Raw genomic sequence first — 23,899 nt, forward strand, 5'->3', positions numbered from 1 at the left:
TCATAAAGACAAATTCCCAGATAAAGTGATTTTCAAAGATTCATAACTCCCCACGTTTGACAAAATGATAAAATAAAATATTTCGTTACTATAACAGTAATGTTTTAGAAGTCAATATACTTGTCAATTTTACACACCCCAAACAGGTAGGTAGAACCCAACTCGATGTCGAACGCTACCCATTTGGAAACACTAGTGTCCTTCTCCCAATTTCCAGATCATGACAATCGGCCAGCAAACTTGAACTTCTAATTGTATGCTTGGGCGTCCCTGAAGAAGCTGGGCTGGCGAAACTAAAGATCGCAATATAATGTCCTTTTAGAGTTCAAGACATCTCTCCATTGCTTGTTTTCCTTTGGATTTTGCTTGTAGAATAAATGCTCTGAAGATGATTGCCCACCTGTATAGCAATGCTTCACCATTGTGATTTTTTCCGGACCTCTTCGAATTGATCGATATGGGGAGTGCAGAACTTCTAAACCGTTGGGAAATTCAGGGTTATTGTCCACGGTTTGTGATCTGGATATTTGAAGAATGACACTGGTGTCTCCAAATGGGCAGTGTGAGCAGGGTTCCCCCCGGCCCAGCTGCGGAGGTATTTGAAAGTTTATTTTTTTTATTTTGTGTTTTGACCATTACGCATTATACACTACTAAGTGACTTCTTTGGTATTTATTAAATTTACTTAATTTATGTACAAGTATAAAAGAGGGCGTTTTCTGACGAGACACACCAGAATGTTCTCTCCTTGTCCGAATACATCCGAGCGCCCCTTTACTCTATACAGTACATGTGCATGCTTCAGATACAAGTTCAATCTATACTCATCTTGTCTATTGGCTTCAGCCATGCTGTAAATTTCAGCGTTCAGTTGTGCCTTGTCTTTTGCGATATTGAGAATAATAGGTTTTTCAGCATTCGCTGCTTCGGTTATACAATGTGATTTATTTTAATGGCTTTTTTGGAGATCTTTAAATGCCCATACGTCTTACAAAGCAGTTAAAAGTGCACCGACTGGCTCACAAAGAAGAGTTTCATTATTAAACCCTGCAGGGAGCTAAAGTGAGAAGACATCAGTGTTCCAAAATCCAGCCAAAAAGTCCGTTAAAAAAAAAGAAAAAGTTACAAGAAATTAAGAAAATATAAGATTTTAACACCACAAAAAAAGCATTAAAAAAATAAAATATCAGTGTTCATGAACGCTCTGCTGTATACCGTATCAGCTGCGCACTTCACAGTTACCTTATGGTTAACATACTATAGCAAATTTAGGTTATTTTTCCATGAGATGTTTTCTAACATTTTGAGAACCTAACCATATCTAGTAAAGAAAAGTCTTGATAATGATCACAATCAACAATTAGGGCTGACACCAGACTATTGGGGGCAGGTAAGGATAAAAAATAAAAAAAATTTAATGGACTAGTACTATACCAGCCCTATAAATGACAGCAGTGTCAGGGAAGGTCAAGTGTCTGACCGGCTTCAGCCGGTGATTGTGATGAGCTAAACAGTAGACAGCCATAGACGGCATACTGCCCGCCCCCGAGGTTCTGAGTCTGGAGGACAAGGCTCACTAAGGGCTCATTCACATGTGTTTATACGTAGAAATTCTCTGTGTGTATTTCACGGATAGATTTTGTATCTATATTATTGAATGGGGCTGCTCACATGCAAATGATTTTTTGCAGCCCGACAGGTCCAATATAGATCCGAGTGTCGGGTCAAAATAGTCAATGCAAGTCTACGGGTCTATGAAAAAAAAACAAAAAACTTTCAGGCTTTCTATAAAGGAATATCTGAACTCACAGCCCCCAAACTACATCGCTCTACCACCTTAGTTGGTATTTTTGGGTGAAAAAGGTGCAACCCCAACTACAACAGGAAAAAAATATCTTACATTTCACGGTTCCGAAGATGTTAAAATATTGAAACTATTTTTTTTTTTTTTTTTTTAGTAAAAAGGGATTTTCTACCCCTGTCTTATTACCATGAGGCTGGAGTATACTATATATAAAATACTGATGTAAAATTCTGACCAAATACTGAACGTGGCCTAAGGCTACTTTGAAGCGTTGGCCTGGGACTATATGGAAAGATCGGACTAGACCGATGAGTCCACAGGCTGGCTTCTCCCCACAACGCTCCAGTTGATTGATCGGTCTTTCCATAGGAGTGTACCGATATTTGAGAGTCCCCGTCCGGCGTATCAAAGTCGGTTCATTCTGCAATGTTGCAGCATTTCAGGGAAAGACATACCTGGCATTAATCATGCTAGCTAGTGACTGTATTCCAAGTTATACAGGTGCATAACCAGACTGTCTTTTCTATATCACATTCCATGTTCTAATATTCCATTTTTACATTATAATCATAGCTTAAAGGGAATCTGTCGTGAGGATTTCTCCCTCACAAACTATATATATGCCCATGTAGCTATTTTAAAGATAAGTCCAGCAATACCTTTACATGGCCGATCCGTTCCTCTGTTAATGAGAAATCAGCCTTTGAATTGTTATGCAAATGTGGCTTTAGAGCCGAAGTCTCGGTCACTCCAGCTCTATTGCTCGCCTCCTGCTTGATCTGACTCTCCTTTGACTGAAGTCACACAGCACAGAGGCAGTCAGTTCAAGCAGGAGGCGGGGAATAGAGCTGGAGTGACAGAGGCTTCAGACCTACAAAAGCTCTGCAGTCTTAAATTTATATATCAATTCAAACGCTGATTTCTCAGTAACTGAAGAACGGAACGGCCATGTAAAGGTATTGCTGGATTAGTCTTTGAAAGAGCTACATAGACAGTTTTTTTTTGTTTTTTGTTTTGGGGGGGAGGGGGGAGTGAAATCCTATTGATGGATTCCCTTTAATAAAAATGGACTGTGTATATTATGGAACAGTCTCCTCTACTTATAGGATGTTGTGTGGTGGAAACTTTTCATAAATCTTCACAACTTTGAAGTTGCAACACCGTTCCCGATACATTTGTACTTGTCAGAAAAAGTGGGGCAGGAGCGTCAAATATGGACTCAGTCGGAAGGTTATATTTGGATTACATACATTGATAAATCTGACCCACATTCTTGAACGGGCACATTCTTCTCTGTACAAAACATAATTGGAGCAGATTTATCAACACTGTCTAATTCAGGGACTAAACAGACTCGAAACACGCAAAATCTATCACAGTGGTTCCTGCTGTGTGATAAATCTGGAGGATCCTCAGACCGTCTCGTCTTAGTTTACACCATCTATTACTTGGCTTACTTTGTGCCCGAAATGTCACATACATTTCTTTAATGAGCTACATGTAAAAAAAAAGGTCCAGTTTGTTATTAAAAAGCAAGCTGCGCTTCATTTACTGTCCCCAGAGTCCAGCGCCGAGTCTCCGCCGCGGCCCCGGTGTCTGATACAGTCTGTGATGCTGACGTCACATCGACAGTGACAACCAATAAGTAAGCTCAGTGGTTCCAACGGGGCGTTTATTCTGCACGGGCAAAGCCACAGAGCTCAGATATTGGCTACTACGCTGTCGGAGTGACGCCAGTGATACAGCCAATAGAGCCGAGCACGGTTTTATTTTTTTAGAATAACCTGCACTCAAGGACTAGAATTTTCCGAAAGGGGACAACTCCTTTACTTCTGATCGGTCAGTAATGAGGTTGTTTTTTCTTCGAACGCTTCCCACCAAGACTGTTGGTGACATTTTTGTCTGAAAATCGGCAGGCATTTAAGAATGGGACTTTTTTTGTTTCTGCAGCCTCTATATATCACAGTACATAGACTGCAGAATGCCATTCTGCATTGTATACATCAGCGAGTTTTGTTCGCTCAGGTTTGCAGCTCTGCTATCCTGGATAATCTTGTAAGCCTAGTTAAGGATAAATCAGAGTTGAACTTTGATATGGTCATAAATGAGCTTAGAAGATCGCTTAAGGTTTGTGCCCACATTTATTTTTTAATGAACCCACTGACTTTGGGCCAATGGACACCGAAGTAGAAGTATTCCATGCTGAAAATTGAACATTTGGATTGGCTTATAAACTTTGATGGGTCAGTTTTCACTGTGTGTGCTGTCTGATCCGACAGAACTTGCATGTGAAAATCATTGTATAAATAGACCCCAAGGCTTACCGACTCTGCCGTCCAAACTAGCTCACCGAGCCATTGTTAACACATTCCATAGCCAGCTATGTACGTTTCAATAGTAAAAACATATTGCCTGTTAACTACTCATGTTACAAAAACCTTTATGTGGTTTGAAATGAAGTTCTTAGGCACGTCAAGTTGCCATACAAACCCAGAAGGTGTGTTGAACTTCTCTGTCTGTCAGCTATGTACAGTGATACATAAAAGCTGCAGAAGCTGATGAAAAGTTTTAACTCTGTTCCAATTTTTTTTTCCAAAAACCTCTGCGAACCTTAACATCCTCTACTACCTCCGACATCCTCCACCACCTCTTCCTCCTCTACCTCCTCAACCACCTGTTCTTCCTCAACATCCTTTACCTCCTCCTCCTCTACCACCTCCTCCTCAACATCCTCTACCACCTCTTACTCCTCTACTACATGCTCCTTCTCTACCTCCTCAACCACCTCAACATCCTCTACCACCTCCTCAACATCCTCTACCACCTCCTCAACATCACCCTCTACCACCTCTTCCTCCTCTACCAAATGCTTCTTCTCTACCTCCTCAACCACCTCCTCTTCCTCCTCAACATCCTCTACCACCTCCTCAACATCCTCTACCACCTCCTCAACATCCTCTACCACCTCCTCAACATCCTCTACCACCTCCTCAACATCCTCTACCACCTCCTCCACAACACCCTCTACCACCTCCTCCACAACACCCTCTACCACCTCTTCCTCCTCTACCACATGCTTCTTCTCTACCTCCTCAACCACCTCCTCTTCCTCCTCAACATCCTCTACCACCTCCTCGAACCTCAACATCCTCTACCTCCTATTCCACAACCTCTATCACCTCCTCCTCCTCAACATCCTGCTCCTCTTAATATGAAAAATGCCTCCAAAGGATCAAAAATGTGAAACTACAATATAATACAACCATTTTACACAAGTACGAATTGTTGATTTAAAAAAAAATAAAAGTTTAACACTCTTCTGTGCGAAGGTTTACCGATCTATATCTCACGATCTTTCTGACTTCACCGCACTAGCACTATTTGGTATTATTGATTATTCATACATCTCGCCGTGACTTTCAGCAGTCACGTCGTGTTGGGGGCACTGATGAGAAAGGAGTTTGATATTTCACGTTAATGATAGCCCTCCGCTCTGATGCAGCAGGAATCAGCCTTCTCAGTCTTAAAAAGCATTTAAGAAATGTCATCCTTCATTAGAAGGTTCGTCAATCAAATACCACAAGTTGACTCACCAACATGCGTCGCTGTCACTCGTTCAGCCGCTGCGCTCAACACATTTAGAAAAGACACAAAAATCACACTTTTCAAACAGTAAAAACAAGTCTATCAGAGTGACGGCATAATACAGACATCAAGAAACAAATCGATTTAAGTATACTGTGTCAAAAAAACAAGAAAAAAATCCGATATTTCCACAAAACTGCAAGCACTGGACTTTCTGAACCAGAAATGATGTAAAATCTCTATGTACCTGAAGATCAGAGGCTAAACAACAAATTACAATGCCAATCTGCTGCTACGAAGGGCAGCAGGATACTTTCATAAACATGTCGCTTTAAAAAACATTTTTTCTTTTTCCATCATCCAGATGCTACCTGAAACGTTTCGGAAAAGTCTGAAATGTTTTACATTTTTTTGCACAATTATACCCCAGTGGAGTACGAAATATAATTATTTTTTTGTTTGCTTAGTTGAAGACTAACTAATCAAACATCGCTCAATATTTTGATAAATTTGGCAAAAATATCTGCCAATGCAAAGAAGCAGCAAAAAAAATAAATTATTTAGAGAGGTTAATACATATCACGATCCCAAAATCTTAAAAATGCCAGAAATATTCATTAAAAGTTTAGGTTTGAACAATTATATAGCCAGAAGTTATTTTTGGCAGGAAAAACCTCTTTGTGAAGGGCGTTACTCCGTCTTTACAGACTTAATTTCCCATTAGCCTTTTCTATTAGGAGTGCTCCGTCCTCACCTCACCTCTAGAACGCCTCCTTTACGTTCCCTATATTAAAGCCAGTACAACTCTGGCTTCTTTGCACATTATAAGGATCTGCAACCCTCTGCTGCTGTCTGAGATTGCATGCTGCAGTACATCGCTCCTCACAGCCCCACGCTCCAGTACATCGCTCCTCACAGCCCCACGCTGCAGTACATCGCTCCTCACAGCCCCACGCTCCAGTACATCGCTCCTCATAGCCCCACGCTCCAGTACATCGCTCCTTACAGCCCCACGCTCCAGTACATCGCTCCTTACAGCCCCACGCTCCAGTACATCGCTCCTCATAGCCCCATGCTTCAGTACATCGCTCCTTACAGCCCCACGCTCCAGGACATCGCTCCTCACAGCCCCACGCTCCAGGACATCGCTCCTCACAGCCCCACGCTCCAGGACATCGCTCCTCACAGCCCCACGCTCCAGTACATCGCTCCTCACAGCCCCACGCTCCAGTACATCGCTCCTCACAGCCCCACGCTCCAGTACATCGCTCCTCACAGCCCCACGCTCCAGTACATCGCTCCTCACAGCCCCACGCTCCAGTACATCGCTCCTTACAGCCCCACGCTCCAGTACATCGCTCCTCACAGCCCCACGCTCCAGTACATCGCTCCTTACAGCCCCACGCTCCAGTACATCGCTCCTCACAGCCCCACGCTCCAGTACATCGCTCCTCACAGCCCCACGCTCCAGTACATCGCTCCTCACAGCCCCACGCTCCAGTACATCGCTCCTTACAGCCCCACGCTCCAGTACATCGCTCCTCACAGCCCCACGCTCCAGTACATCGCTCCTCACAGCCCCACGCTCCAGTACATCGCTCCTTACAGCGCCACGCTCCAGTACATCGCTCCTCACAGCCCCACGCTCCAGTACATCGCTCCTCACAGCCCCACGCTCCAGTACATCGCTCCTCACAGCCCCGCGCTCCAGTACATCGCTCCTTACAGCCCCGCACTCCAGTACATCGCTCCTCGCAGCCATATCGCTCCTCACAGCCCCGCGCTCCAGTACATCGCTCCTCACAGCCCCACGCTCCAGGACATCGCTCCTCACAGCCCCACGCTCCAGTACATTGCTCCTCACAGCCCCCTGCTCCAGTACATTGCTCTTCACAGCTTCATGCACCAGTATGTCGCTTCTCACAGCCCAATTCAACTGCCATGTATCTGCAGGTCTGTCTGTATTGAGCAATTAAATTACACCTGCTGCCCATAAAACTCTATGGAGAATAAGGCTGGAGAGAAATTAAATCAGAAAGGCACAAGGCAAAACTGCTGTGGCCTCTAGTGCAGGGGTAAATACTGCAAACAAATGCAGGATAAAAGTCATAACAGCTGGAAATTGTTATTCCTCATGTACACACGCGACAGCTTATTATCTTATTCTGAAAAGTCACCTGAAAGTGCAGTTACACTGTAAACCTTTTCCGCTCCTACCTTAGTGTGTAATGTTCTACATCTTTACCAATTTACAGCAAGCAGTATTTGGCCTTAGCAGAAAAATAGATACCCTATAGTGAAATTGTTTTCTAAGCACAAATGACTGTTCAGAACAAGCTTGGCACGGCTGAGCAGTTCAGTGCACCTTACCACCGATTGGTTTTGGATCTACCTCTGCCATCTTATTTCTTGATTGCCAGCTCTGGCTTTAAAGGCGGCAGAGCAGGGTGGATATAAATGAAAATACGAAAAGTCGACAGGAGGCTGCAGTTAACTGTTCGGCAATGCCAAGGGTGCACTAAGCTCCTGTGCTTGGTTTGACCAGTCATTTTGCGCTAAAAGCCTCCCTTTAAAGGTTTCTTGGAAAAAAAAACAACAATCTTCGGTCGCTGCAGACATTATTAGGAGTGGAATTAGAAAGGATAGGGGGATAAGCAAGACAAAAATGTCTGGAGACTCTTTTTGATCCGTTTAGACAGGCTGTTGTCTCCTAGTACACAGCACAGCCTGTTTAGCGCTTTGCTTGTATTCTGCTCACAGCGTGTAAATAGTGGAGTGGCTCTAGATTCACATAAGCTTATTATTGTTGTCAGGTAAATACAGGCTTCTCTATAACTACAGTTGTGTCTTTTCTTACCCTTCCTCTTGACATATCCCAGAAGAATGATTCTGAAAAAGAGCCGGGATGGTTTATGCCATGATTCTATATGTGGCAACACTGGGGATGTGGATTGCAGATTATTGTGGGAGCTGTTGGCATGTTGCGAACCAATGCGACACCACTAATTACTCATGATCTATCTAAATCCCTAGTAGAATGCCTGGAGACAGACATGTGACCGCTGCAGTCAGTCAATCTGGGCCGCGATAATGAAATGTTGGTAATTCCTGCGGCATGTGCTTGGCTGCAACGGTCACTTGCCTGTTTAGACCAAACAGAAAGCATAGAGGTTCCAAGGGAACCCATCGGTATTAGAATTGGCGTGAGGAGGGATCGGTAACGTGAGCATTATTCATTTTATTAGTTTGCAACATTCCGATTATTTTTTATAAAATTGTCTAGACTGTCCTATAAATGAAGTACTCCAGAGACTTGGTTTTTCTTTTTTTCCCATTCATTCTGTAAGTAGTCCGCCAAAGTACACAATTCAGCTAGTATTACATTATTTAGTCGTTCCTTTTTAGCCAAATATTCATGGATTCCTAAGTTGGAACATGTTATCACACGGTGACCCCAAGGAATTACATTACTTTATGGTCTGTGAAGAGTGTCACCATCTCCGTCACCAGATCTGACTGTATGATGAATACATCTGAAGTATTGCCAAGGGTTAGATAAACTCTTATCACAGTTACTGATTATTATTATACAGCTCCTGTCACACAGTTATAATGGAAGTATTTATTACGACAGTTCAGCCTACCTGGCTGTTCACATATGATAGAACAGCTTATTCCCTGCTTAATTGTAAAGTGCTGCGGAATATGTTGGTGCTATATAAATAAAAATTATTATTATTATTCCAGAAAACTAGAGGCGAAGGAAGTATTATCGCACTGTCCCTACAGCAAGCTGAAATGTTGCTGGCTCTAGCTGCCCATGTTACACTATTCTGATGCACTTTCCGAGATTTATATGTGAAGAAAAAAAAATGGAGGGTGAAATCTAGGAATCTATATGGAGGCTGCAGAGAAGAAAATAGGAGGCTTTAATGCAGTGTAATAAACCATCAGCTGGAGGTGCAAAGATGAAAAATAACTTCCTACACTAGCTCTTTAAAAACAATCTATCAGGTTTTGCTATAACTCAGTAACAACATGATGTGGGAGCTGGGTCCCTGATTCCAGTTGTTTCAGCAAAATATATGTATATATTATTTTATCAGCAGGAGATTATCACTGGAGGACTAGCTGCCTTGCGTCTCCTAGTCCTGCCCTGTGTAACCACACCCACTCCACTGATTATACTCCACATGGACAGGAAACAGTTACACAGAAGTCTGCCAATCAGTGATGTGGGCGGGGTAATACAGGGCTCGGCCTTCTGAGCTGTGCTAGAACAGCAAAAACAGGGAGAGTATAAAAAAAAAAGTAATGCAGACCAGCAAGTGACACATCGCTGGAATCAGGGTCTCAGCCCCTACATCATGCAGCTTTCAGAATACATAGTAAAAACCTGCTGACAGATTCCCTTGCAGAGAGGCAAGAGGAGTTGGACTCATTTGTACGGGGCATATATTAAATGGTCAGATGTGTAGGAATCTACAGTTGCCCTGCGGTGTCTGAAATATCCCATTATTATTTGATTTCTATATACATTCCCATACATGAGCTCATAAATCATTATTATACATATAGGGTATTAGAAAACACTTCTAAAGTCTGAGACTTGACCTTCAACTTGATCTAGAGAAAATATAATGTTCTGTAACCGACAATTTACAGCAGGGGCATAATGGAGTCATTATGTGCTCAACATATTTAGCATGTTCTTACAGTTGTTCTATTTAAGAATCACATAAATAAAGCCAAAGGCGAATGTAGAGCCTCATTAATTGTAAAGTGTTGATACACGGCAGAAGACACAGCTAGGGGTTTCAGCACTGCGCACTGCAAGCTATTTGGCCACATTAACAATCTTGTGCTAAGTAATATCCACAGAAATATGCAAATCACTCAGAGATGGGCGAAAGCTGCTAAGGTGCAATTACTGAGCTCACAGAATTGTGAAAATGCATAAATAAATTATAAAGTATGACTAGACTCCCTCCACAATATCACTGGATTACCCACACAGGGTACTACTAGAGGTTGTCCATGCTTGGGGCTTAAGTCTACAGTCACTGTACGTGACTGCAGACTTGCGTTTCCTCAAAGTGTGCACAGTGCGCGCAGTCAGGATTCTCCAGTGCCGGATAGTCATGTGATCGCAAGTATGTGATTTGCATATTCCCAGACACATTCCGACTAGGCATGCACGACCTGACTCAATTCACTTATACTGAGCGAGGCCGTGCATCTCTTTTGTTGGCACATGTATGTGCGTATGCAAATCGCCTGACTGTTCCCAGAAACGGAGAATCCTGACAAGTGCGCACATTGCCTGCTGTGAGGATTCACAAGTCTACAATCACATAGACTTGAACCCTAAACCTGGACAACAAGCTTTGGAAGTTATCAAAAAATGACCCATTGTTTAAATCTGTTTTTTTTTTCTTCTGGTATATGTATTTTTTTTTCTTACATTTGGCACTTTTTTTTATATTGCGACCTTTATTTTAAAAAAAATTTAATAAATTGTAGCCTTGAAATTTTCACACAAAGTTTTTAAGAGGCTCCTTTTCCATAGAGGCAGGATTACAATCGCAGACAACGCTTCTATACACAGCTGATAACACAGGAGTCACAAATCACAATAGTTGTGATTTTTTGTTATCTCTTCACAATGACCTTTGCACACATTTATTAAATACTTACGGTAAATACAGATGATAGGATTATGGCTATGTACACATGTTGTTTCCTGAAGCAATTGTAAAGGTACCGTCACACTTAGCGACGCTGCAGCGATACCGACAACGATCAAGATCGCTGCAGCGTCGCTGTTTGGTCGCTGGAGAGCTGTCACACAGACCGCTCTCCAGCGACCAACGATGCCGGTAACCAGGGTAAACATCGGGTTACTAAGCGCAGGGCCGCGCTTAGTAACACGATGTTTACCATCGTTAAAGTAAAAAAAACAAACACTACATACTTACCTACAGCCGTCTGTCCTCCAGCGCTGTGCTCTGCACTCCTCCTGTACTGGCTGTGAGCACAGCGGCCGGAAAGCAGAGCGGTGACGTCACCGCTCTGCTTTCCGGCTGACCGACGCTCACAGCCAGAGCAGGAGGAGTGCAGAGCACAGCGCCGGGGACAGACAGCGGTAGGTAAGTATGTAGTGTTTGTTTTTTTTTACTTTTAGGATGGTAACCAGGGTAAACATCGGGTTACTAAGCGCGGCCCTGCGCTTAGTTACCCGATGTTTACCCTGGTTACCAGTGAAGACATCGCTGAATCGGTGTCACACACGCCGATTCAGCGATGTCTGCGGGGAGTCCAGCGACCAAATAAAGTTCTGGACTTTCTTCCCCGACCAGCGACAGCACAGCAGGGGCCTGATCGCTGATGCCTGTCACACTGGACGATATCGCTAGCGAGGACGCTGCAACGTCACGGATCGCTAGCGATATCGTCTAGTGTGACGGTACCTTAAGTTAAAGTCTAAAAAGCCTCTTTGGCTAGAGTGAAAATTTGCACTATTTCTATTTTTTTTTTTAGCATAGATTGTGATAGAAAGGAGAGACAGCAATCATCTCCTCTACCTTTCCTACCAGGACATTTCTTTTCAGCTTTTCACTAGCGTTATAAAATGATAGCATAAGGAAACTAAACAAACCTGTTACGAGCCATTATCTGACCCAACGCTAATGTACAGGAACAACATTTAGAATGTGATACCAGGTTAAAAAGTACCCATCACCAACTGGAAAATGCGGGTCTGGAATGCCACGCTTCTACAAGTGTACATAAAAGGAGGAGTTCAATGGTGAACAGATCACTTGCATACTTTTTTTTTTTTTTATAAAGTCAATGAATTTCTGGGTCAAACTGACCTCCTTCCTCGGGACAAATTACAAACAGTAGTAACTACATTATCCTCAGGAAAGGGGTAGGTCTGCCCCTGAAAGACATTAACCAATTTTATAGTGTTAAAAGTCATCGGTTCACCATAGAACTCATCCATTCATTTACACCAGAAGTGCGACGCTCCAGACCCCCATTCTCTATAACCATCACCTGATTCCAGAAAGGACCTTTGAGTGGATCCGGTAAAAAGGTGTTGACAGCAGCAGCTCCCTTGGACAAATTTGACTGAATGCTAAGAAGTGTTGTGTCCTTAAGGCTTCTTTCACACTTCAGTTGTTTGGCGTCAGTTTGCTCCGACATAGTGACGGATCGATGGATCCGTCACAATTGTTGAGAAAACGGTTCTAACGTTTTTTTTGACAGATCCGTTACTTGGGGGTTGTCTGGGAAAAGTATCTACTTTTTGGAGCATGCGCAATTGAAAAAGCAGATTGGGGCGACGGATCCGCCAAATGACGGTCGCGATGGATCCGTCGCCTATAGGCGGCCATTCTACGGAATGGCGGACGTGACGGATCCGTCGCAAACTGCCATTTCGGCGCAGACAAAAAAAACGTTATAATGTCCGTCAATGTCTAGATGACGTCCGCCAAATCTCGACGGATCCGTCACATGGCGGATGGAACGGACGACCATCCACCACAATCCGTCGCCAATATATGTATATGGGAAAATAACGGATCCGCCCAAAAAAATGGCGGATCCGCTATTTGAGGAAAATGACGGTTTCAGACTGACGCCAAAAGACTGAAGTGTGAAAGAGGCCTAACATAATCAAAGTTGTGCCTCAGTCCTCACTAGGGACACTTACTACATTCATCCAAACAGGATTGTTGCCTTATGAAATACTTCCCTCATATTTTTTTTTTCTTCCCACAGTCACGCATTAAGGCATCATCAACTTGGGGCTGGCAAAACAAAATTTTCGGATGTCAAAAACACTCAAAACTATCCCATAGGATTTTCTGCCAAACGTTGGGACAGAGCATCCAAGTTGTAGGATCATGTGACGTAGAGCGTGAACTCGCAACCTTCAACGGCCTTTCTAGCAGTGAAAGAGTGAGCTCTCGCGCTTGGCACTAATCCATCGCTGCCGAATCACTTACTAAGAGATTACCTTTTGGGAGGGAGGGCAGTGAGGACCCTTTCTGAGTAATAATAAAAAAAGAGCAGTCTTGGATTTTTCCAACTCTTATGAGATAAGGGCAGCCCCAGATTGGTGATCGGTACTCTTAAAATTTTTGAAAAGTGGGGCAAGAGTTGAACTCGTTCACTAAAAGAAAAGGTAACCATTACTTACCATTGAATCATTCATTCCATTAGCAATGGAATGAAACTGAAAGGGAGAAGATAGAGATTAGATATTAGAAAAAAACTTTTTGACAGTGAGGGTAATCAATGAGTGGAACAGGCGGCCACGAGAGGTGGTGAGTTCTCCTTCCATGGAAGTCTTCAAACAGAGGATGGACAAACATCTGTCTGAGATGGTTTAGTGAATCCTGCATTGAACAGGGGGTTGGACACGATGACCCTGGAGGTTCCTTCCAACTCGAACATTCTATGATTCTTTGAACCCCTGGTCACTCCAGCATTGCCAGCCGATCCTTCAATGATGACGTCTAGTCCACCAATCAGGTGACCATTGCCGGCCAATCACTGGCCATAGCTGTCAGATGACATATATGTAAACATCAAAACTAAGGTCAATGATTGGGTAGAAGGCATGTCATTATAGCAGGACCAGAAGGGATCACCAGAGGAGCAAAAGAAGTCATTGGGTAACTGTTGACTAGTTTCTTGATACCATGACATTTTCACCTTTTCTACAAACCTGGAAAATCCACCGAATGAGCTGGCTTTAGAAAGTCGCGAGAGGGATATATTCAAGATCAGATACCTCGAGAGAAAAAACCTTCAAGTCAACTTCTTGGAAACTTCTAAATCTATTAACTTAAAGATAATTTTGAAGCAAAATGTCAAGTGGAAAATAGGAGAGGAAAATTTATCGCTTCTTCTGAAACCAAAACGGATTATAGAGGAGGAAGTAAAATGTTTCTCGTAGTATTAACTCGAGTGCTTCATTGAAATTGTCAATTTTCTCTGCCATTAATGGAAAGCATGAATTCGCAATAAGCAATAGTAGCACCCCGCACTAGACGTTATGCCAACATGAGTGAGGTTGGTCTCCTGGCCGAAAAACAAAAAAGACAAAAAAAAGTTCACCTTGAAAGTGAGATCCACTAAAAAAAAAAATAATTTAAAGGTTTACGGTATCCAGAATAGAGCAGGCTCACAATATAATTATAGCATTATATCTCACCGCTGGCTACTGCAGCTGCGTATACTGGAGGTGTTCGGGTGATGGATGAGCAATAATGGCCTTTCTGGGCATGGAATAGAAAATTAGGAGGGCTCAGTAAAGATGGCGCTATCGGAGCGTGTCGGGCACAGGGTACAACCAATGGCGATTTGCTCCAGTAACTTAGTGATGATCATGGTTTCATCTGGAGACAAGTTAAAAAAAAAATAAAAAAAAGATAGATGGCAAAAATCAATAGCGTTCAGTCTGATCTTTGATGCGGTAGAGCAGAAAGTGAACCGGAGAGGGAGAGGGAGGAAGAGAAGAAGAAAAAAAAAAAAAAAGGGAGCGGACCGAACGCACACTTGGGGAAAGAAAAGGGGGACAGGACGAAAGCCGCGACTCTGCTGGGGAAAGAAAAGGGGGACAGGACGAAAGCCGCGACTCTGCTATGTACAGTATATTAAAGTAATAGTGTGAAGAACCTAGAGGCCACGACAATAATCCCATTGTACATAGCTACTACAATGACGGCAGCAGAAAGTACTAGGGAGGGATCCGGCATCTCATCAGTCTGCTCTTATCATACACTTTAAATAATGCAGCTGGAGGTGGAGAGAGGGCATCGTTACAGAACCTGGATGTTGCATGGGGTGCTGACTCGCAGACTAGAAACGCCATGAATTATTTAGATCTCCAAGCAGAACTGCAATTATTTCTGAATTAATAATTACCCTGTAAAAATTCATCTATGTGAGCAGCTAAAGGATGCTTCCAGACATTTCGAGGCACGGTACAGGAGCTGAACACGCTCCAAGAGAACAGGCGAAGATCCAAATCATTACAAAGAAGCGTAAGAAGGCAGGATTTCCTTGATGATAAATTGGAAATCAGTAGAAAAAAAAAAAAAACACAAAAACTTCCTATTTAAAGTGGATCTTCAGCTCACAATACAAAAGTCTTTCTAAATGAATTAGCAAGTTATTGTATTTTCCATTAAAAGGGAGTGTCAGCAGAAAATGACTGTTCAAACCAAGCACAGATGCTCAGTGCACCCTTGACGTGGCCAAACTGTTCAACGCACCTTCCCACCTTTGTGTTCCTTTCAAACTTCCTATTAAAAGTGGACTTCCAGCTCTCATGACATGTCTTTTTTAGTAATTTATAGTATTTTTTAACATTAAAGGGAACCGGTCAGCATAAAATGACTGTTCAAACCAAGCACAGGCCCTGTGTGTACCCTTGAAGAGGCGAAACGGTTCAGTGCACCTTCTCACCTTGTTTTCCTTTCAAACTTGCTATGTAAAGTGAATTTTCAGCTGTTTTAGTAAATTGCTGTATTTTACATAAAATGGAGTCTTATCAGGACAAAATGACTGTTCAAGCCAAGCACAGGCGATCAGTGCACCCTTGACGTGTCCAAGCAGGTCAGTGAACCATCCCAACTTCCTATTTAAAGCAGACTTTCATCTCGCTCGACAAGTCTGTTTAATTATAGTATCTGACATTAAAAAGAATCTGTCAGCACAAAATGACTGTTCAAACCAAGCTCAGGGACTCAGTGCGCCCTTGTTGGGGCCAAGGGTTCACTGCACCTTCCAAACTACTACTGCTCCATCCATTCCTAATTACTTGCCTACAGTTCTGATTTTACAGGAGCCAGAGAAGGGCAGACACAGGTGGGAAAACAAGCAAGAAGTTGTACAGAACGGTTCGGCCACATAGGATGCACAGAGAATCTGTGCTAGGTTTGGACAGTAATTTCACTCTGACAGGCTCTCTTAAAATAACAATTACGAAGCATGTCTATTTAGAAATTGGCATTGTGCCATTCCTCGTGGAACTGGATACTCCCTATATATTCCTACGGATATCCTTGGCTCTAGAGGGTAAGGTTTCTCCAAGCTTGTGTAAGGAGACTTTTAGGCCATGGAATGCTCCATGGGAAATAAATGCAAATAGCCTTTTCACAGGGTTACACCCAATTGATGAGAGAGATGGTAATACCCAGATGTCATTTTATTCAAACATTTCCAGGAGGAATAACACAGAAACAAAAACAATCTAAAATTCTTACGAAAATGTGCCCCGGCCCCAGGATGCAAGTATATCGTAAAACACATGTATTCACTCAGGAGAATATGAATATCTGTCTTTTATGACAAAAGCGACAAGCACAGGGTATGACAAACTTTAGGTCTGTGACTTCGAAAAACCAATCATTCGCAGCTTGTGTCCTTTTGCTGCCGGGTAATCGGAGCGGACCTCCGCCAGTAAGGATCTTAACGTTTTAGATGACTAGAAGGCTCAGTAGGATCATTAATATTTTGGAAGGATGACTGGACAAGGCTGAAGGGATTTTCTATCCCCTAAGCAATGGTGGAATTTTTTTTTCAGTACTTGCAATGAGGAATACGAGGCAGAGAAGGAAATCTTCATTTTTATTTCTAGCAAATATATTACATTATATTGAGAAGTAATATTTGGCCTAAATCTTTGGATATTACTGTGAAATACTCGATCCTAGGAACCAAAAAACACACTGGAGCTCTCCTATGTCAATGAACATATTCACGGTAATATTTACTAATCTGGTCCTTTACGGTGTAGTACAGCCTATGAATAGAATAGGGACTGGGACTGGTATAAAATGAGACAACTCACCTTCATAGGTCCTCCAAAGCCTCCATTCCCAGGTTGACCCAGTAGTCCCTACCGGTCTCTACTTCCTCCAAAGCTTCCATTCCCAGGTTGACCCGGTAGTCCCTACAGGTCTCTACTTCCTCCAAAGCCTCCATTCCCAGGTTGACCCTACCGGTCTCTACTTCCTGGTGCGGTCTTGATACACTGTCAACGGCCGGAAACAATCACTATCTCAGACCGGTAACCAGTGCGACCAGTTCTTGGCAGAATTGGCCATTTTCAGTATGTCAAGATGGGCCCAAGAAACAAGAGCCCAGAGGGGATTGGTCAAATGCCAGGGACCGAAGAAGGCGAAGAATTATAGCGAGTATCGATTCTTCCGAATTTGAATGCATTGGTTACGGGCGATGGAGGGTTTACTGCACATAAGCGCTGCTGACAATCAATGGGCTCCGTACTGTTGCAGAGTGCGGTGATAGGCTGCAGTGGTGACGCCAAAACTAAAGCAGTAGCCGGTCAACAAAGCCCATGAAACAGCGGAGAGGCAGTACTGGGCGACCTAAAAGCTCATCTTGTTATTTTTGGAAAATCTTTAATAAAATTTGGGGGATCCGGTTCTTATAGGGTATGAATGAGTGCTGGTGACCGGTTGTTGCACAATATTTGGGATCAAAAGAAAAATATTTAATTAAAAGAAAAATTAGGGTTTCCAGACAACTTATTAGTCATAATTGAAAAAGCGAAAAATAAAAATGACATCCAAGCTGGGCGCTAGATCTATCCTACCTTCACTCCGCGGATTCGAAATTCTGCCAGGGCTCGGCTCATTTTTGTAGCTGCCACCTGCTGATCTTTCCCGTGCGCAATGACCTTGACAAGTAGGGAGTCATAGTGGGGGGATATCACAGCACCTTGGAAGGCCGACGCACTGTCCAGTCGGATGCCCATACCTTCACCGCTCCGGAACACCTGTGTCAGGAAAAAGGAAATTCGAAAACATCAAGATTAATGGAAAGGAAGAAATCATGCAACACTCCGTCTCATTCTTATATAATCTGCACGTCCTATGGAGGCTTTTATGGTCACAAACTTGGCATAACTCAATAGTGTAAGCGAAAAGAAGAAACTTTGTAATATATCTTAACAGAAAATGGTGCTTCTTTCTCCACTTATGAGCCACTTCTCACAAGCCACTTTTTCTAAACGTGAAACGATCATCCAATTTAAACAGTTTTCCCGAATCAGGTGGTGGTTTTCCGCCTCTCCATTCCTGAGATATGGCTACATATTTTTTTTATGTAAACAGTCTTATTATCCAAGTGGGTGTGGCCCTAAACGCTTATCTGTAGGTGTCTTATTGAAGACTACACCCTCTTGGAAAACAAGAATAAATTTACATAAAGAGTTGGCCATATCTTTGGAATAGAAAGGAACAAAAACCCCAAAAATAAACAATGCCAGATTCAGGAGAACATCGGCATTTACTATAGGTAAAACAATTGACATATTGATAGCAAGCGACAGGTCGTCTTTAAGAAGGGTTTAGGAAAAAAAATAAAAAGGTAAACAATGAGGTGAGGTCACTGGAACGTGAGAGAAACTATATTTGCTCCTGATTTCTAGACAATTTATTCGTTATTTTTTATACATGCCAACATATTCTGCAGCTCTTTACAGACATTATCAATGTTCCCATTGGGGCTCACAATCTATATTCCCCATCAGGATCTGGAAACTGAAGCCCCCGGAGGAAACCCACGCAAACACAGGGATAAAATGCGAACTCCTTGCAGATGTTGTCCTTGGTGGGATTTGAACCCAGGACCCCCAGCGCTGCAAAGCAACAATGCTAACCTTCTAAACTTCTACAAGACGCAGTAGGGCTTCCACCAGCTAAAACGCTCATGTTTTCTAACTTTTAACTTTTCCTTTTCTCGTTAAATTGAGCGGCTGTGATTTCTGATGGTAGAGCGGACCCTGGAAAAAAAGATCTGGATGGTTCAGGAGAGTCTAAGGATCTGCAAGGAAGTTGACCATGTTCGCATACCAGGATCTTTGGGGTCAGTCCAGGGGGATCAGGACGCCTTTTGTTCCCGTGTCCCCTCAACGAAGTGACCGAGAAATGAAGATTTTTGGTACTCCCTGTAAAATCTCTCTTGCAGCCTTGACTGGAGGAAACGGTACGCTCCCTTGGTTGCCCGTTTGGGCCTGAATTTTAGTTGGTTTTTTTTCGGGATGGTTGTACTTTTCTTTCTTTCTTTGGCTTCTCCTACTGCTTTCTTACTAATTGAGGTGCTTGGTGCCGGTAGTATAGCCTGCTGGGGACAAGTCGATCTTTTTGTTAAGGTTTATTGTTAGCGTCAGCCTCCAAGAGGTCCTCCCAATTGAAAAACTACTAAAGGAGGACTAAGAGATACAGAAGCAGAGCTGAACAAAAAGATCAGGAGGACCCTGGTCCAGCGGCCACCAGACCAGAGTCTTGCCAACCTCCACCAATCTGCCAGCACAGCCGAGTTCTCATTGTCGTGGTGCGAGTTACAGCGGGCCGACTAATGAGAAGAGGCGCCAGTGATGCTGGCATGAAGGCGGAGGATCACAGGGCTCTGGTCTGGCAGCTACAGACTTCGAATGTAGCCGTTGTATCTGCAAATCTTTTTAATCAACTCTACGCAGAAGGCAAAATAATAATGTAAAAAAACAAAAAAACAAATTGGGACCTTTCGTGTGAAATGTAACAGGGGCCAAACATACAATCAACGAGAGGAGGTGACCAGTAGTCCTATTCCGTAAAAAGGCTAGATATCTGGCCAAACATATCATAAGCCTTTCAGGGGACATAAAAGCCAGCTTGTGACATGTAGCTTGAGGGACATGGGCAAAGGGAACATCTCATTCGAGAATTTCTGCAAATAACTAAAGGGACAATATCCTTAGAAAGCGGCGCTAAAGTCGACTCATCCACATCACATAAACCGCTAGAAAGAAACGTTCAGATTTCAGAAACCGAGAAAAGAAAATGTTATCTTACAGAACAATACAAGCAGGCACAAGGTTATACGGCGCTGGAGCGTTTGACAAAGCCTTATACTCCAAAAACACATGATTTATGGATCCTACAGCCACGGCTTCTGAAGTGCTGTTAAGACTGGAGAACAATGACAAGAGCGAGCGGCACGGCTAAATAAAGAGTGAATTACAGAACGGAGGACCCGCAAGAGCCGATTAACCACTTGGTAGCTTTGTTTTACGTATATATAGTTTGTCAGCTAAACTGATGTGTGACGTCACCCCCTCCGGCAAACACGCGGTACGTGCCATAATACCGTCCTTGCACACACTTTGAATAAGGAGCATATCAATTGTGTATGCAAATCAAATCTGTAACCATAGCGATGTCTTAAACTAGCATTGCATGTTGCGTGACGCTTTTACGGTCTCGCTCCTAATAAGCTTGATACACTTTTTATTCATTCCTATGGTTACATAAGATGTGCACGTCAGGTCTGAAGACCGCTTTAATAGCATGATTTCATAATTTGCTTTTACCGTAATTGGAACATTTTGATCAACATTGTTGGAACGTGCAAAAGATGTACCGTCCTGCAGCATCTGTAGGTCTGTGGTGGTACGGTCAATGGACTTCGGTTATAACATAACCATGCCATGTATTGCACTTGTGTCCACAGGGATCAAGGGAAAGATCTAAAATATCTGTCCAACTGTAGAGACACCAAACAATCCCAAGAAGGAGGCTCTGAAATGCCTAAACAATCCCAAGAAAAAGGCTCTGAAATGCCCAAATGATCAAGAAGGAGGCTCTGAAATGCCTAAATGATCCCAAGGAAGCTCTGCAACTCCTAAATGATCCCAAGAAGGAGACTCTGAAATGCCTAAATGATCCCAAGAAGGAGGCTCTGAAATGCCTAAACAATCCCAAGAAAAAGGCTCTGAAATGCCCAAACAACCAAGAAGGAGACTCTGAAATGCCTAAATGATCCCAAGAAGGAGGCTCTGAAATGCCCAAACAACCAAGAAGGAGGCTCTGAAATGCCTAAATGATCCCAAGAGAGAGGCTCTGAAATGCCTAAACGATCCCAAGAAAAAGGCCCTGAAATGACCAAATGGTCCCAAGAAGGAGGCTCTGAAATGCCTAAACAATCCCAAGAAAAAGGCTCTGAAATGCCCAAACAACCAAGAAGGAGACTCTGAAATGCCTAAATGATCCCAAGAACGGGACTCTGAAATGCCCAAATGATCCCAAGAAGGAAAATCTGAAATACCTAGTCAAATTGGCTAATGGCTATGCACGCGCACCATCGATCCATCCACTGCTGGAGATATCTGACCATTGCCCTCTGCTCATTCCCACTGGGAATTTCAGACCCCGTTCTCAACATTTAAAGAGCTGAACATTTGCAGATTCCTAACCACTGGGACCCCACCAGCCAAGTTATCATCCATCCTCTGCTTAAATGATCACGCTTTAATTTTCATTTTCCAAAACTCATATGAATGTGTGCTTCATTACCTTTGATCTTGGCTCAAAATACACGGATATGTGTGAATAGCTTTTAAATACATGATTTCACATTTGTCCGAAATAAGCCTCTTCAAAACAAAATCACCAGGGAAGACGCATCCCATGGCCTAAAAGTCTCCCTACACCAACTAGGCATTTGACTTTCAACAAGGAGAATCTTTACCCCTTAGTTCTCACTACTCTGTCATGAGAAATCAATGCTACCACACAGGTTTCTATGACCACCCAATGGTTGTCATTCATGTGGAGAACATATTGTATACTCCCCTATTTTTACCTACATTCAAATTTCATCCTAAACTGATAATTTTTTAGCTGTATGGAGATCGTATAAAAAAGTTCCGTATAGCACCAACATACACTGCAGCGCGGTCCAGAGATGAGCGCCGTCACTGAGGTCTGCTCCTGCCACTACTTGGCCAACCCTTCGTGCACCCGCTCTTTGCAGCCAAAAAGGAATGGCTAAACGAGTCTTTTACGACCCTACGTTGCCAGCTAATTTGTTTAGTGAACCTAAATCTCACAGACAGGTTCCTTTTAAACATACAACAATTAACCTGTCCATTAAAGGATCGGAAACAAATTACTATTTTGCCGCTGTTCTTTTTATGCAAGATTGACCCCCAACAGCTGCCTCCATGTCAACACCAAAGCTTTTTGAAAGAAACAAAAAAGGAATCGGTGGGAAACCAGAGAACCGACGGAAAGCTGAGGCAGAAAAACTAGAGAACCGAAGGAGGGTGCAGCAGGGAAACTAGAGAATTGACAGAGGGCCACGGCAGGTAAACTAGAGAACCGACGGACGGTCGCAGCAGGGAAAATAGAGAACCGACGGAGGGCCGCAGCAGGGAAAATAGAGAGCCGACAGAGGGCTGCAGCAGGGAAACTAGAGAACCGAAGGAGGGCGCAGCAGGGAAACTAGAGAACCGACGGAGGGCCGCAGCAGGGAAAATAGAGAGCCGACGGAGGGAGCAGCAGGGAAACTAGAGAGCCGACGGAGGGCCGCAGCAGGTAAACTAGAGAGCCGACAGAGGGCCATGGCAGGGAAACTAGAGAACCAATGGAGGGCTGCGGCAGGGAAACCAGAGAACAGACGGAAGGCTGAGGCAGAGAAACTAGAGAACCGAAGGAGGGCGCAGCAGGGAAACTAGAGAACCGACGGAGGGCCGCAGCAGGGAAACTAGAGAACCGACGGAGGGCCGCAGCAGGGAAAATAGAGAGCCGACGGAGGACTGCAGCAGGGAAACTAGAGAACCGACGGAGGGCCGCAGCAGGGAAAATAGAGAGCCGACGGAGGGCCGCAGCAGGGAAACTAGAGAACCGACGGAGGGCCGCAGCAGGGAAAATAGAGAGCCGACGGAGGGCTGCAGCAGGGAAACTAGAGAACTGACGGAGGGCTGCAGCAGGGAAACTAGAGAACAGACGGAGGGCTGTGGAAGGGAAACCAGAGAACAGACGGAGGGCTGCGGAAGGGAAACCAGAGAACAGATGGAGGGCTGCGGAAGGGAAACCAGAGAACAGACGGAGGGCTGCGGCAGGGAAACTAGAAAACCGACGGAGGGCCGCAGCAGGGAAACTAGAGAAAGGACGGAGAGCTGAGGCAGGGAAACTAGAGAACTGATGGAGGGCTGCAGCAGGGAAACTAGAGAACCAATGGAGGGCCGTGGCAGGGAAACTAGAGAACTGATGGAGGGTTGCAGCCAGGAAACTAGAGAACCAACGGAGGGCAGCGGCAGGGAAACTAGACAACAAAAGGAGGGCCACGGCAGGAAAACTAGAGAACTGATGGAGGGCTGCAGCAGGGAAACTAAAGAACCAATGGAGGGCCGCGGCGGAGAACCTACAGAACCGACGGAGGGCCGTGGCAGAGAAACTAGAGAATAGAAGGAGAGCCGTGGCAGGGAAACCAAAGAATAGAAAGAGGGCTGCGGCAGGGAAACCAGAGAACAGACAGAGGGCTGCGGCAGGGAAACCAGAGAACCGATGGAGGGCCACGGCAGGGAAACCAGAGAACCGAAGGAGGGCCGCGACAGGGAAACCAAAGAACCGACAAAGGGCTGCGGCAGGGAAACCAAAGAACCGACAAAGGGCTGCGGCAGGGAAACCAGAGAACAGACGG

General features: G+C 43.9%; 1 protein-coding gene across 2 annotated transcripts in view; it reads right to left on the reverse strand.

Annotated features, from left to right (window-relative positions):
* Positions 1-23,899, reverse strand: part of PC (pyruvate carboxylase) — a 358,273-nt gene that overhangs the window by 58,271 nt on the left and 276,103 nt on the right. For both annotated transcript variants that reach the window (XM_069740167.1, XM_069740166.1), the window contains exon 10: positions 18,027-18,209. In XM_069740167.1, coding sequence (XP_069596268.1) covers positions 18,027-18,209 — 183 coding nt within the window. The remainder of the gene's footprint in view (positions 1-18,026; positions 18,210-23,899) is intronic.

Source organism: Ranitomeya imitator, chromosome 9 (assembly GCF_032444005.1).
Source record: "Ranitomeya imitator isolate aRanImi1 chromosome 9, aRanImi1.pri, whole genome shotgun sequence".
NCBI classification, from domain to species: domain Eukaryota; kingdom Metazoa; phylum Chordata; class Amphibia; order Anura; family Dendrobatidae; genus Ranitomeya; species Ranitomeya imitator.